Source organism: Diadema antillarum, unplaced genomic scaffold (genome assembly GCF_040938485.1).
Source record: "Diadema antillarum isolate AM-2024a unplaced genomic scaffold, OU_Dant_1.0 seq00000082_RagTag, whole genome shotgun sequence".
In the NCBI taxonomy this organism is placed as follows: Eukaryota; Metazoa; Echinodermata; class Echinoidea; order Diadematoida; family Diadematidae; genus Diadema; species Diadema antillarum.
In genome coordinates, this window is record NW_027271175.1 from 2,205,130 (window position 1) to 2,221,872 (window position 16,743).

General features: G+C 38.5%; 1 protein-coding gene across 1 annotated transcript in view; it reads right to left on the reverse strand.

Annotated features, from left to right (window-relative positions):
• LOC139726259 (leucine-zipper-like transcriptional regulator 1) overlaps positions 1–16,743 on the reverse strand; it is a 46,381-nt gene that overhangs the window by 25,241 nt on the left and 4,397 nt on the right. Inside the window, exons 2-6 of the mRNA XM_071637325.1 lie at positions 15,143–15,205; positions 14,514–14,573; positions 13,324–13,403; positions 2,553–2,661; positions 478–561 (exon numbers count right to left, since the gene is read on the reverse strand). Of these exons, the coding sequence (XP_071493426.1) occupies positions 478–561; positions 2,553–2,661; positions 13,324–13,403; positions 14,514–14,573; positions 15,143–15,205 (396 nt within the window). The remainder of the gene's footprint in view (positions 1–477; positions 562–2,552; positions 2,662–13,323; positions 13,404–14,513; positions 14,574–15,142; positions 15,206–16,743) is intronic.

Below are 16,743 nucleotides of genomic sequence, written 5' to 3' on the forward strand. Positions count from 1 at the left end.
CTAATTCCTGTCAACTCTATTCCCAAGACAGGTGATTATTACCATAAAAATTATAAAGGTACAAGTACTAATTTTGCAAAGTGGTCAAATCATTATAAATGAATTCCTTATTATCACAAACTTATAAAGAGAACACAAAATATGTGCCGATGAAGTTCAGACATACAAATTTACAGGTAGACCAAAATACAAAGTTTTTTACTGACACACATACATCGTGTACCCGAGAAATAACAACTTCTGAAATTTAAAATACTCGAACCACATACCCACATATCTGTTGCCAATATCAAGTGCATGGAGTCTGCAGTAAGATATTTTGGAGGGGCTCTGAGTTTTAGAATCACAAAATACATGCAATACTTTAGTAAGTCATCATGAAATTCTGTTCATTTGGGAAGGCCGGTGACAAAGGTTGCTACTTTTGGACACATTTGTCTATTTGTTTGTTAGTTGTCCATCTCTTTTATTCCTTACCTGGCATTTCCATCATATCCAGCAAAGATCCAGAGTTTATCCTGCCACACGGCCGCTCCATGAGCTGATCTAGCTGGGGGCAACCTGATTCAACACAGACAACATACATACAGGTGCATATATGTTAGATGCTGCCTTGGTACCATTGTTTTAGAAAAGTCACTGGTTCCCTAGCACAACGAACTTTACTCGTGAAAGTGAACGACAATGAATGGAGAATATATGACTCTCTAGTAACTTTCTCAGTGAGTATAAATTCATGCCTGTTATTATGTTTGTGTGTTTGTTTGTGCACGTTTGCACAAAGAAATAACATGAAGACAAAGAGTTGATGTTTTATCTTGTCAGACGTATTCACATGGAGAGAGGTACAACGTAGGTGAAAGGAAGAGATGCTGGTGTGTGTGTATATAGCAGTGAGCGCAAACAATCATGCTTTCTGTTTTTCATGACTTATACATTTTGATAAAGTAGCTGATGATGATGCCACCTTCTGTACACTGCATGAATTCATCCTTACAGTGAACCTGACTCGCAAGGGATATTTTTTTTTTCCTCAAAACTTCCCCCAAAGACTGCCTTTAATGTACAATTATGGCCATTCCATTTGCTTTCCTAATCACGAATAAAAAAACCCCCAAACAAACAAATAAGTGAATGAAAAAATTTATGATTATGGCAATACAGGAATGATAACTATAATGACGATAATATGAAGAAGACGGATGAAAAGATGAAAATGTCATCCAATGCTCTAAAGCACAGTCAACATCTGAGCTTTAATATTTGCCCTTTGTTTCGTGAAGACGTGGAAAAGACTAAAACATACAACAGAAAGTTCACTGCGCTTCCCTTGCACTTCTGTCTGGTTCTAATCAGTAATATTGATCGCTTCTTCTCTTGCCAGTCTGTCTCACTCTCCAGGCTTAATGGATGTAAGACAGTTCTTATCTTGCTATCTCTGGCTAGAGTTCATTTGTTCATCTGCTCACTGATAATTCATGAAAGGCTGATTATAAGAAGTACACCACCTCAAATCTGTCAACATTGGATTCATTATTACAGGCAATGATATGATATGGAAGACTTTTCGGATCACTCTTTTTCTCGACAGCATGCTACGACAAGAAAGCGAACCATTTTCGGTGAGAGGCTGTCGTCATCTCGCCTGAATCATGAACATGATTCAAGCTGGGACAGTTTCACATTTCATCCCCACCCCACATTTAACAGCTTGGAAACAGATTCACGGACATGCTGACATCTTCACAGCCAGTGGCAGGTGGCTATCACTGGGCCAGTGAAGCACATCAACACTCCTGAGTTAGGATGGTGTAAAATCTAGTGAAGTGGTTGCTGACTAATTGAATTGTAACATTTAAAATAAGATCTTTCTCAACTCCACAACTAACAATGTTATCTCACATTAAACATAGGTATTATAAATCCCTCCTACATCGCATCCCCCCCCCCCACAAAAAAAGCAAACAAAAATCCAAGACACAGAAAAAAGAACAACACAGCCATTGATAATCATTGCCACATCTGCTGCAAACCTGACGGTCGTTTATTAAAAGGACAAAAGTTAATGGTTTTTAAAGCAAGGGAGGAAATTTAGACACCAGACAAAATGTGTTAGAAGTATCTTTTAATATGATGACTGGTAAGGCTTGCACAGGGTTCTGGATAAATGTTCTCTGGCAAGAATCAACAGGAGAGATGAATGAAAAAGCACCCATAAAGGCTTTGAGTGCTGATCGGTACTGTAAAACATAGGTAGTGGCATGACATTTTCGCAAATTGGAGCCGATGGCCTTTTTCACGGCATGAAATTTTCACGAAGTGCCTCTGGCATTCAATGCATATAGTGTAGACAAGAGCCTTCGCGTGCATTTTGATTTCGCGAATCTTGGCTCTCGTGAAATTCGCGAAATTAAAATGCACAAGAACATTCCTCATTTTACAGTACAGAAAATGCCATAGCATGGTACACATTGTCAAAAAGTCCCTGGTGGCACACACATGTACAATTGCAAGGGGTTTAGCAGAACTTAAACCAGTATCACTCCACTCACCTGCCCTCAAATTTCCTCTCAATCCACTGTCCATTTGACAACTTGTACTCAAAGAGGTCATTCTTGTTTCGCAGGTTGGAGTTTGAGTAGATGTCTCCGGTGTACCCACCTGTAAAGAGATACCGAAAAATGGGACTTAGACATTGTTTTTGAAGACTTTTACTGCAAAGACAAGGTAACTCCTTTCTTGTCAAGTTGAGCTATTTGTGATTAAACCTGTCCAAAAACAAAGAAAATATTAGCAAATATGGAATATTTTTATCTGGGTATATACTTCAAGAATATTCCTGTTAAAAATGTAACTAATGAGGTATCATCAGAATAATTTTGTTTTGCTCTCTTTTACTTTGACTTACTTTGAAATATCTAAATATGGCACTTATAACCCATGTTGCAATCATACACATAATTTGCTTTCTTCATCCTTCCACTACTGTATAGTGTGATCATACTCATGACAGAAATACACAAATCTATCATTGTGAATATCAATATAACGACAGAAGCTGGTCTCCATCCCATGAAATTATCGACAACCATGGTGATGAGAGACCACAGTAGAAACATTCTAAAAACTAGAAATGTCGCTACAGCGACTGGTTATACCCCCGCCAAACAACATTTCATAAGCTTTGGTCAAAACAACATTTCATAAGCTTTGGTCAAAAAACTGAGGAAGTAGTTAAATCCGCAAGATCTTTCCTTGATCTTCTGCCATTTATATGCCGTTACCATGGCAACGTACTTTCGGGTACTGTCGAAAAATGCGTCTTGCACATCTACAACCAAAGGCACACATCTGTACCAAGTTTCATGGAAATTGGGCAAAAACTGAGGAAGTAGTTTGCAACACAAAATTTTCCATCATTTTGGCTCATAATATGTGAGCTGTTACCATGGCAACATACTTTTTGTCACTGTCAAGAAATGTGTCATGCTGACCTATATCCTAAGACAAACATTCAATATGAATTCCATGAGAATTGGAAGAACACTGATGAAGCAGTTTTGCCATGAAGCATTTTGCCCTATATTTTACCAATAACATGCCGTTACCATGGCAACACACTTTTTGCCACAGCGGAAATATGTGTCTTGCACATTAACATATTCAGATGAACATCTGTACCTAATTTCATAAAAATTGATCAAAAACTGTGGGAGGAGTTCGCGACGCAAGATTTGTACCCATTTTTGCCCATAATATGCCGTTACCATGGCAACGTACTTTTGGGTACTGTCAAAAAATACGTCTTGCACATCTACAACCCAAGGCACACATCTGTGCCAAGTTTTATGGGAATCGGTTGAAAACTGAGGAAGTAGTTCGTGACGCAAGATTTACAACGGACCGACCGCCCGACCGCCCGACCGCCCGACTGCCCGACCGCCCGACCGTCCGCTGATTCCTATATACCCCCTTCAAACTTCGTTTGGCGGGGGTATAAAAAGTGTAACAGGAAGCAGGAAAGAGATACGGAAGGACTCAACATAATTCATTGTTTCATCCTCCATAATGAAATTATTACATGTATAAATTGCAAGGATGGAAGAAAACTGAGCATATGTGCAGAACTTCCCGTCATTTCTTGCAAGAAGTTTGAAGGAATTCATGTCTTGCTAAACATTTTTAGGGCCTACGTACACTGTATCCATTTTGAAAGTAACGTTCTTGATCCCACACAAGGATGAGCAAAGCTCAGACGCATTCATCCTATATCCTGCTACATTGTAGTACACACACACACGGCACATTTATGATGTGTTGTGTGTGTGACATTTACAATGGCACTATCATCCAGTGGTGCTTGATGGCACTGTTACCTGGATGTCACACCTGGGTGATTGTTAATTTGTGCCTAAACATCAGTTGCTGATTATCCATCATTTGAGAGAGATGGCAGACCGCCGTCGAAACCGGCACAGGTAAGTACAACAATTGAATGTTATGCTTAGAGAAATCTATTATCTGTACACAACACATGCATACACATATTATACATACAGAAGGGAGGGGGGGGTAGAGGGAGCAAAACTTTGCCAGACAGAATAGCTCCACGCCTACAAAGGAACCTGGAAGCTCTGAATGCTAAGCAATTAAATGGTTCAATAATTAGATTTAGTGGAGACTTAGACCATCAATCACTCTGTATCCCTCGCAATGTCAAGATCTCCTTTCATAGCTGCATCAGAGTGGCATGGTGCTCTCATTCTGCGCATAATCAGCTCTCTCAGCATTCATATCACTTTCATTTACCGCACGCCTTTCTCTTTGGTTGAACTTTATCTAGAGTGAGCCATTTCTGGAGTAACTCTGAAAGTCAATATTTCAGCACACTATCAGCTATGTCAGCAGCTAAATTGCAGACTTGCCTGCCAATCCTAAGGTTACTTCCCTTTCCTTAAAAATGGAATTTCAGTAACCTGATAATTAGAGTACCTTTATTAATACAGAATGCACAATGTGGGCTTGCAGGCATTGAATGACAGTGACTATTACATGGACACACTGCCCCCCTTTTTTTTAAGGAAAGGGACATTACATTCATTAAAGAGCAATACTGTACCATTCTTGATATAAGAATACCAAATGCTACTCTTTTCATTCTGCATCAATGCATTGTCAGAAGTTTTTTTGTTTTGTTTTGTTTTATTTTTCCACTTGAGAGTAACGGAATCTTGGAATACAATGTAGCCTCTGAGTTCTTGCTGCTATGCATATCTACATGTATACGGTATCTATGGTTTCTTTCATTGTACAGTATGTATCTGTGAACACATATGCCAAATCTATCTAAATCTACATGTGTAAGCCTTGGTATAAAACTACCAACCTCATTGTTGGCCATTGTTCAAGAACTACCATAGCTGGAAACCAAGAAAAATAAAATCAATGAAAAACCAACAAACAGACAAAGCAACGTGATAAACTGGGAGATTTTTCGTTTTGTTTAGTTTCTTGGAGGAGGATTCAGTGTGAGATCCTGTCATTTCAAGCCTGAACTCAGACACACCTGAGGGTCATAATCGGCATGAATTTCAGACTGAAGCTAGAGCATTCCTGGAGTGGAGGATAGGGAACACATTACCATGGTAACCACATCCTCTCCCATGCCACGGAGAAGGATGTGGGCAGAGGGTATGGAGGATCCAGGAAGAAATACCAGTTTCCTCGATAGAGCAGTGCCCCGGTCTCTGGGGCACTCTTACTTTCATTGTTTGGCATGACGTTGATTTGAAGAAAGAGTAAATAAGAATACCACATCACAAAACCGTAACTTCAATATATTTTCAAGCAGGTTATCAAAAGACAAAGGTATACATTTAGTGAAAAAGAATGGATGTTTGATGCATACATAAGAAAATCAATAGTAAGCTAGGTTTTGTTCTTTTCTAGCAAAGTTGCAATAATGATAGATTACCAAACTACTTGTATGAATATTCAAGTCAAGCTTTAACAGCCAAATGCAGGACACCTTCAATTAGATCTATAGATGAATGATAAACCTATTTTCAATTAGACTGCCAACTATATTAACTTTGAAGTGAATATACCACAAAAATGCATCATACTTTATTGCATTCACTGATAAATGAATACAGAGATTGTTCTTAGACTTCCTCTTCAACAGGCATTAAGGTGTTTTTAGGTTGATTCATTCATGGGTGTAAACTGTATCTCAAGGCTTGGTAAAAGTATCACATAGGTTATTTATCAAGCATTACTCACATATTACATTTAATGCCCTTCAATATCTAGTGAAGTGATACCCTGGATCTTTTCTTACTGTCTCTTTCCTAGTTTAATAAAGTAATTGACCTCATTATGAAGAGGTCAGATATAACAAAACGGTCTTGTAAAAAGATGACCTTGCAGGTCTCAGCTCTTTATTTCTTTGATTTTGTACCCTGACATAGTGAGAAACCCAATAAAACAAGGTAAATGTCACAGTTTTTATATTCTTGTTTATTGTAACAACGTCCTGCTGTATCCATTTGTACTGTAGTTCAATGCAATGTCTTCATACAGTACATAAGTAAAGCTGTACATTGTATTTAATTTTAAAGATGTTCTCACCAGACTTTTTTCCCCCTTTTTGAATGCTTTTGGATAAACAACCTTATGAAATGAAAAGGGACTTGGAATGAGAACTTTACATTTGAAAGTTTTGCTGTTAGTTCATTTTATCATTCTCTTCCCACTAGCTTGATATTCAGTTGACATGGTCTGATACTCATATTGGATGACAATACTTAGCTCGGATATATGATGCATCATGCGTTACCCCGGTACTGTAGTACCCCGGGGTACCATGTTATGTAGCGTCCACTCAAGGAAAGCCGCAGAGAAATGCATGCACTGTGTGTGCATATACGTATACAAATGTAGTCATTCCCATGCCACTGCATGTTATACTACGCATGCATGGCACGCTGTGCTAGCAACAGCGTGCAGTGCAGTGCAGTGCAGTGCAGTGTGCAGTGCAGTGTGCAGTGCAGTGCAGTGCCAGTGCAGTGCAGTGCCAGTGCAGTGCAGTGCCTAGCGTGCGCCTACTCCGGCACCAAGATAAATTCCACTTTTTGGCAACCCAGGGTATAACCTTTAAAAAAAAATAATAATGAAACAAAATGGCTGATTTTTATTTGGTACCCCGGGATACCATTTATGTCATCATACAGAGAATGCATACAGATATAGTGCAATATGCCCATATGTGGGTAAGATACGAACAATGCTAAAAGTTCTGATGTGTAATTAGAAATTGTATACCAATATTCCTTTCATTATTTTCAAGACAGGATGTTGATTCTCAGCAACGCACATTCACAAACAAAGATGGCCATACGTGTACTATCATTGGTAAATGGTTAGTAAAAATTAATGGAACAACAGATTTCAGGACAAGCACATCAGATAGTCTACTTTCAAGTCTGATAAAAAATAAATAAATGTACAAGCAGAAATCTCGAATTTGAAAGACACTGATGAACAATCTTCTTTAAGGAGGTCCAAAGGGCTCCCATGAGACTTTGTAAATGTCAGGAAATCTACTCTGATATGCACGTAAATTGAACCTGGAACGGGACTAGAAATGTGGGAGAGTTGGGAGAGATGACTCAAAATCACGGTGCTGGGTTTAGAGATCAATAATTGGGGCAGTAAATGTGCAAAGGATAAAAAAATGAAAGAGAAAAGGGGAGGAAACGAGAAAGAAATTGGCAGAGGAGGGGTCCTCGTAGTAACTGGACCAGAAATCATCGCGTGTGTGTACGCTACGGAAGACCTACAATGTGATCTGCCTCCTGGCACAGAGTAACGACAATTTGCTGCTGCTGCTTAGGCCGTGGACAGATGGATCCGCTGCAGAGATTCTGCAATTAAGGAAGGGGATGGGGTATGCACTCTCAAATTTGCATGACATTCCAACTAGAATATAGGTCCTACAGCACAAGGCACTAGCTTTGACAGTTACAGATGTTGCATTTGAAAGTTTTGGAAGTTCTACACACCTTGGTATTGCATTGCTTGTCTTTATCTTCCTCACACATTAGCCACTGGCATAAATTCTCCATCATATATTTTGAGCTACCTGCATACACTCTGTACTTCCTGTATTAGGGGGAATGTTATACCAACAGGTATAGGCTTACAATAATGGTGCGAAGTTTTGATTAGATAATATCAGTGCCAAAACTCACCACTTGCATAGAATGTATACAACTAAGAAATTATATATTACCCGGCATTACCTACCAAAATGGGAGGGGGTATTTTCACTTCATTTAGGAAGTTTCCACTAAAATCAGGTCACAATAATGACCTTAACATACAGAGAGATTCACCAAAGGGAATCAGCTTTCTAGTATTAACAGGGTACTACATAACTTTTTTTTTTAGCCACTTCCCTGAACATGAAGTTTACTTCCCTGAAAAGAAAGTCCAAAAATATAAGAAAATGATATAGGAAAATACTTGTCACGGCAAGGGCTAAATAAAATGCAACCATTTGAATTCACCACACATTGATTCACTTGTTGGAGTAACAAACTTGGTTCAATTGATTGTTCCTTTTGCAATGCATTAGGGCTTCTTCATGTTAGTATTAGAAAGTTGCTATCACTATTAACAGTCATCATCTTTGGGTCTCTGTATGGTCGCCTTCGTGGGTTTGTAGGAGGGAACAACTGTGAAGGTGGCTTCAAAACTTTTTGCTTGCCCAATTCAGGCAAGCATTTTTTCTCATTGTTCCAAAACACTTGCCCCACTTTGATTTCATTTGCTCCGGGCAATTGGGCAAGTGCTTACACAACATGTATGTACAAGTGTAGCACCTTGATGAAGAAATACTCCAGCTTATTACTGGCTTTATTATTTGGAAGAAAATGCACGTGTCTACCAGCTTACTCCTCATCTTCTGATGTCAGCGTCAAAGATTATGTTGAGTGGCAACAGAAACAAACAAACAAACACCTGTCCCAAACTTGTGTGAAGTATGCGGAATGAGATTACCCTGGTTGTTCTCTCCTCTGCAGAGATTCAGGGGTTGAAAAAGTTGCCATCGTGTCTCACTTCACAGACTGCCTTAAACCAGCTGTCACACCTGAACTTCCTTGCCTCCTTCCTTGCAATAACACCTTTCACCTGTCAAGCTTTAAACTAGCCTTGGTCCAAGACACTTTCTGTTTAGCCAAAGAAGCTATCAATCCCAACCTGCCTCACTGGCACTACATAGAGGCAGCCATGATTCTTCAAATCTTTGTGCCAATTCTTTCACCAAGCAATCAATTGCATAAGAAGAGAGAAAAAATGCTTGAGCAATTTAATTGAAGAAACTTTCTGTTCTGGTAGATATTGCATAACAAGCAATAGTTTCATCTCCATATATGCCCATATTATCAAGTCATTTAATCATGGGCATTATAGGCATACGCTACATCATGAACTGTTGTAGTCATATCCAGCAATGGCAGCATCGCAGCTGCTTAACAGCAAAACTCAAACTTCACTAATGTGCTCTACTCATTCATTCAAGTGTATGGCGCAATGTGCCTGGTTGATACCGTTTGCTGACTATTGCTTCTCACCTGGGGCGAACCATGAGGGGTCAGCATCATTCATGCACTCTACTTTACATTGCTACATTCACTCAATTCTCATAATTACATTCTAAAAGTCCCCTTTAACCATTCCTCACAACAAGGACTACACACATAATGCATGAATTAATCGATAATCTCCGTTGTGATTATGACATGATACACAACTACAGATGTGCTGAAGGTTGCCATGGGTCAGTCAAGAGTATGCTCTTGGCATGCTTCTTTTGTCAAATAGTCTTGCATGAAGCTTGTTTGCAATGACTATCACCACATAAGAATAACTGCTGCCACTGGATTTTGATGATAGATGCATTCTATTTTGCTTGATGCAAGGCTAACTTCACAACATCATGTCATCATCATCTGGGGATGGCTCTTGTGAATTTCTGCCTCATCATCCCCCATCCTGCTCTTAAATACGAAACCAATCCTCATGTGGGCATAGCGACACTTTCATGACAGAAAGGATTTTCACTACTATCATATGTACTATCATCATTGCCATCATGACCAATGTCATTGAGCCATTCTCACCACCACTATCATTATTATGATTATAATCATCATCATAATCATCATTACAGCCAGCAGAATATCAGGCATCCGAGAGCTGTTGAAATCAATGCTCCTTTCCGTTGCTTCAGTGCTTCTGATCACTAAGTGCCACAAATTATGCATCCTCTCAACTACAGCACATTATGGACAAATGTGCCTCCCCCCCCCCCCACCTTCCCCCTCCCCTCCCCTTTATCCCTCTCCACTTTCCAGCAAGCCTCACAGGAGCAGTCAAGGAAGTTGTTTGGTTTGTCTTTTGGTTTCAATGTTATCCCCCGTTTACCATCTCGAAAATGTCGCGTCATTCAAGGCACTCCACTAATGATTTGCCTGATATTTTGGAATGAAAGAAATTCCCAACACAATCACTTTGGTGATACAGTACTTGACCACAATAGATTCACAAAATATATATTGAAACAAAGTCCCAGCAATTGGCAGCAGAGCTCTAGAGTACAAAAGTGTACAGTCATCACCATTCATTGTCACTGAAACCAGATATACATGTAAACAACCTCACCGGGCCTGAGTGTTTATGCTCAGTCAATGCTCGTACCTGGTTCCAATCCAAGCTACAACAAAAGACAGTGACATGACTGACATCATCAATTCAGTACTACTCTATATGTAAATCTAAATGCCAGCACATTATTTCAAATCAAATTATAATCAAATACAAATGCAGGTGTTGTCATCAAAGTACCATGACATCTCAAACATGATACAATTGTATGCACATGAACAGAGAACTGAAAGGGTTAAGTTGCATGCTCAGCAACATTATGACTGTAACCTGTATAGTGAACTTTTGACCCTCTTCTTGAAAAAAAAAATAACAAAAATTGAAATCCACTGCCTACTTGAATAATGCACGCATCATCTCTAATTACCAGTCCCTGCTCATCCATCGGCAATATTTCCTAATTCAGGCTTTCTAGAGGGATGAAGAGAGGGTCTCCATGGGGGGAAATTGAATTTGGGGTAAGATATTTCCGTAATATCATGCCAGTTTTAAACATAATCTGGTGGGGGAAACGGTGGATTTAGCAATGAGCTGCAAATCAAGACTTAGTTTGGAGATCTGTCTCTTCTCTCTGAACGACATCTTAATGGAACAGACGCCTACACTCCGCCCCACTGGTCTTTCCATCACTTTACTCATACAGCACTTTAGTCGCTGACCAGCGCATCCGCAGGCTCGCTATCTTGACTGATCAGTATAGATGACAGGGCTCGACACTGACTTTTTCTCTGGTGGCCCACAAAATCTTGAAATCTGAAATTTTGGTGGCATAAAAAAAGAAATGTAGTGGCCCAAAATATGGAAAAAATCAGCCATCCATTTTAAATCTTAAGTGGCAGATCGGGCCATCAAATGACAACCTTCTAGAAAAAATCATTTCTCACTAGATGAAGCTCAACAGTTAGACCTCAATACCTAAATTATTTACACATACACTGTGAGTTAGCCTTCACTATTTTTTTTTTCATTCTGTTATTGATGTTGCAATGAAGAAGCAATAGGCAAGAGCAAGACAAAACAACAAACCTAAAACTAAGCATACAGAGAGTTTTGCATTCTTCAAAATACTGCAGAATTAGTTGATGGCAGGTTCAAGTTGTACACAACACAGATGAAGTCTCTCTGTGTCTTCACATTGATGTGTACTAAATGTTCATTTACTGGCCCTTCTTCTTCCTAGGTCTTGAAATTATCATAAATCTTCATTGGGACGAAGCATGATTTTTAATTACGCACATGTCAACCATATCCCATCCAAGGTGGGTGGGGGGACTCAGCGAAGGGCTTGAATTTCACTCTAAGTTTAACTGTAACAGGATATGTAGGAAACGGAAGAGCACAGGTGACATGCTAATTCACTGGGTTAATTACATCCTGCGACAGAATTTCTCCGTGTGCCTGGAGGAAAATGCAGACCACATCTGACTCAAAACTCCCGAGAAAAAGACATCCAATCTCGCTGTTCCTGGGAGACTGCGAGCTATTTTCAGGCTCTAATTGTGACAGCGCTACATCCTGTAGCATTAATAATTGTTAACTCTCTCAGCACCAGCTGTTCACAATCACCACTGTCTGTACAATATCATTGACATCATTGTGACTGATGCCACATACACTGCACAGCTGCTCACAACCACTACTGACTGTAGAATATCATCTACATCATTGTGACTGATGCAACATTTATTGTACAATGCACTACTGGTGTAGGAGGCAATATTCTTCCAAGTTAGTTTTTGGTAAACAATATACAAAATATTGCCTGTGGATTTAAAAAACACACACCACTTCATATCCATGTAAAACATAATTATGTGCAAGCATTTGCATAAATGCACTACATTTGTACCTACTGTAGTGACACAAGCTAAAAAGTTTGTCTGCTACCCATTCCAACAGACAGCTATAGGAAATTGAGGACATTAATGATCATGAACATTACACACATTCCTGCAAATACTATGGAAATACACATTTTATAGTATGATGTTTATTTGGCCTGTCTATCCGGCTTTGTTTTTATAGATTGCTGTGCCCCTGAACAGACTATCAAATTGAATTTATTGAAGTTTCATTATGACTCATAGACTCATTAATCTTGCAAGGTTTTTTTCCCTTTTGTCAAAAACCTCATGATGTTTACGAACAATCATTATCTTTTGCCAAGGGAAACTCTGCGGCAAACAGGATATATGGAGAAAAAAAAATTTATTCATGACAGTAATGAGGACAAAGATGATCGACATCGTCGATCTGCAAGATCTATCTATTGGCAGTGCTCTATTTCCCAACCTTTAATATCAATCAAGATTGTCTCATCTTTCCATCAGTTGAGGTTATTGATTCTGCTGATAACAATGATAATGATTTGACGATGGCGAGAATGTCTGTAGTAATGAGGAAATGAGTAATGGGTAATGCTTCAGTCTTTTGGAGAAAGTGATGGTGGTCCTTTAGAATGGACAAAACAGGGGATGATCGTTGCATATGAAAGTAGTGATGTAATTGCATAAAAATAATGTGCTCTTGTATTTGTTTTCTTTTGTTTTTTAACATGTACATCTATCAATGGGTAAAGAAGATGCTATTTACCAAAGATGTACATGCTGCCATTGTGGACGACTGCAGAATGATGGTATCTTGGGGCTGGTGGGCTCCCAGTGGTGAATGCTCTGTGTAACACAAAAATTACAGACAATGAGTTATCAACTCTGCACACGTGTAATACCCATGTAATTATAGGCTTTGTACAGAATACAGCACATGTTGACAACTGGTGTAATTCTGTCAACAGAGGGAAGGGGAGCCTCACAATACTAAAATATTCAAAATGACAATCAATTTGAATAAAGCTCAGTACCGGTACAATATCTTGACAGAGCATGAGAGCTCACACAGAGATCCATTCGAATTAGGACATTCAATTCACAAGGATATATGCATCATTTTCTTTCAGTGTGTTCATTCCCAGAATCACATACATGCTAGTTACGAAGATAAATTGTATACCTACACTTTGTACCACAATCTATTCAGGAGCTAAAGATAGAATAGTATGCCTCATAATTGGGCTTCAAATAACACTTTAAAAAGAGGCTTCTGAATATCCTTTCTGTTTCTTTTTTTTTTCTTTTCTTAGCGGTAGATTGATGGTAGATATATAGATAAATCCAAATGCTAGAAGTTAATAAAAGGTCAATAGCATTATCAAAGTTATGGCAAAAGCAAACCACTCTATTCGAAGAGCTCACATAATCTGATCAATGAAGGCATGCAGGTGCTCTCTCAAACTAAAATTCTCATCCAAATGTTTCTAGCAAATGCAGCATTGCACCTGACAATTTTTTTTTTTAAATCAAACACACTGAAATTTCGCAAAGTCAGTAACTGCTTGAATGTAAATGGATTTGATATTTTGGTGATTTTGTCCGTGATTCTATCTAAAGCAAGTTTTTACAAGTATAGCATATGCCTCAGTGCCTTTGTACTTGCAACATATGCATTGTGATCTGTTTTAATTGGCCACAAATGAAAGCAATGAATGTTTGCATGCATGCAACCATCACTCCACAGTTTTACATCCCCTTTGGAAAGATGAGGCAACAAGGATACACAAAATGCACCTTGCCCATTGGCACAAATCACTCCTATACCAGGGGATTTGAACAAGGGGCCTCATGAATGATGGTCTGTAGTCTTATTATCTCTGTTGCTATCCTCCACATGAAACTGATGGACGTATGAATGAAGAAAAAAAAAAACCCAAACAAACAAAAACTCACCTTCCCCAGGAACTGTCATTGACATCAAATCTCAGCACATCATTTAGCATGTTCTTCCTCCTGCAAAAAGGTAAAATAATAATAATAATAATAATAATAATAATGATAATAATAATAATAATAATAATAATAATAATAATAATAATAATAATAATAATAATAAACAATAATAATAATATTAATAATAATAATAATAATAATAATAATAATAATAATAAACAACAATAATAATAATATTAATAATAATAATAATTAAAACAATAATAATAATAATAATAATGATAATAAAGATAAAAATAAAAATTATAAAAAAAGGGTCACAATAGTGTAAATTGGCATTCTTTCACAACATTCTAAAGTATTCTTGAAGTGTCATGATATCAAAAGTACATTTACACACATTCATTAAGACTATTCCAATCACATCACTGAGTGACTCTCTGTTTGTTTTCTTGTTCAGAAATTTACAGAATTATCATGTTATTCAAACGTATCACTGTCATAATAATCATGCCAATGATATAATATTTTTCACTTTTCGATGGCACAAGTTGTCCGGAGATGGTGGACTTTACTCTCTCACGAAGTTTGTACAGGAATGATTTTTACCAGGAAAGTGAATAACTTACCCATTGTCACCTCCAAAAACATAGATGGCATCCTTGTATGCAACCACAGTGTGTTTGCTTCTCCTAAAATTTGATTCAATTGAAAGAATGCAAAATTATACATTATCATGGTTGAGCAGATAAAACTAGAAATGTCGCTACAGCGACTGGTTATACCCCCGCCAAACAACATTTCATAAGCTTTGGTCAAACAACATTTCATAAGCTTTGGTCAAAAAACTGAGGAAGTAGTTAAATCCGCAAGATCTTTCCTTGATCTTCTGCCATTAATATGCCGTTACCATGGCAACGTACTTTCGGGTACTGTCGAAAAATGCGTCTTGCACATCTACAACCAAAGGCACACATCTGTACCAAGTTTCATGGAAATTGGGCAAAAACTGAGGAAGTAGTTTGCAACACAAAATTTTCCATCATTTTGGCTCATAACATGTGAGCTGTTACCATGGCAACATACTTTTTGTCACTGTCAAGAAATGTGTCATGCTGACCTATATCCTAAGACAAACATTCAATATGAATTCCATGAGAATTGGAAGAACACTGATGAAGCAGTTTTGCCATGAAGCATTTTGCCCTATATTTTACCAATAACATGCCGTTACCATGGCAACACACTTTTTGCCACTGCGGAAATATGTGTCTTGCACATTAACATATTCAGATGAACATCTGTACCTAATTTCATAAAAATTGATCAAAAACTGTGGGAGGAGTTCGCGACGCAAGATTTGTACCCATTTTTGCCCATAATATGCCGTTACCATGGCAACGTACTTTTGGGTACTGTCAAAAAATACGTCTTGCACATCTACAACCCAAGGCACACATCTGTGCCAAGTTTTATGGGAATCGGTTGAAAACTGAGGAAGTAGTTCGCGACGCAAGATTTGCAACGGACCGACCGCCCGACCGTCCGCTGATTCCTATATACCCCCTTCAAACTTCGTTTGGCGGGGGTATAATGATGATACTGCCCAAATACTTATCAGCCACAGAGGGAATGGATTTCATCAATCATATATTTTACTGTGTCAGATTCTTTATGATGTGGGACTGGTATCATTATACACTATACAGAACCAGCAGAGCGTGTCACATAAGGGGGGGGGGGGTGGGTTTGTGCATCCCTGCTCCATTTTCTCTCTTCTTTTTGTTTTGTTTTGATTTGTTTGTTTGTTTGTTTGTTTACTGTTTGTTTGGTTTTTGTTTGTTTGTTTGTTTGTTGTTGTTGTTGTTGTTGTTGTTTTTTTTTGGGGGGGGGGGGTAAAAAAAGATGGGAGAAAATGGGGAACAAAAAAATCCCCAGAGGTGCTAGGCAGTGACCCCTATCAACCCACAGCCCCTGTATGCAATTTTACTTTAGAAATCATGGGGATTGCTAGAAGTAGAACAGCAAGGTGCTACATAGATACAACACATACTTTCTCAAAGAACTTTCTGAATAATTAAAGTCAGGCAATAGTCCAGGCTAGGCTCCATAGAAAGTGCACCCAACCTTGTTTTTTGATATATACAATGTTTTTTGATGGTTTCTTGTCAATTCGAGGGTGCTGATTCCAAATCCGATTGATGCCACTCGCGTAACCTTGAGCATTTTC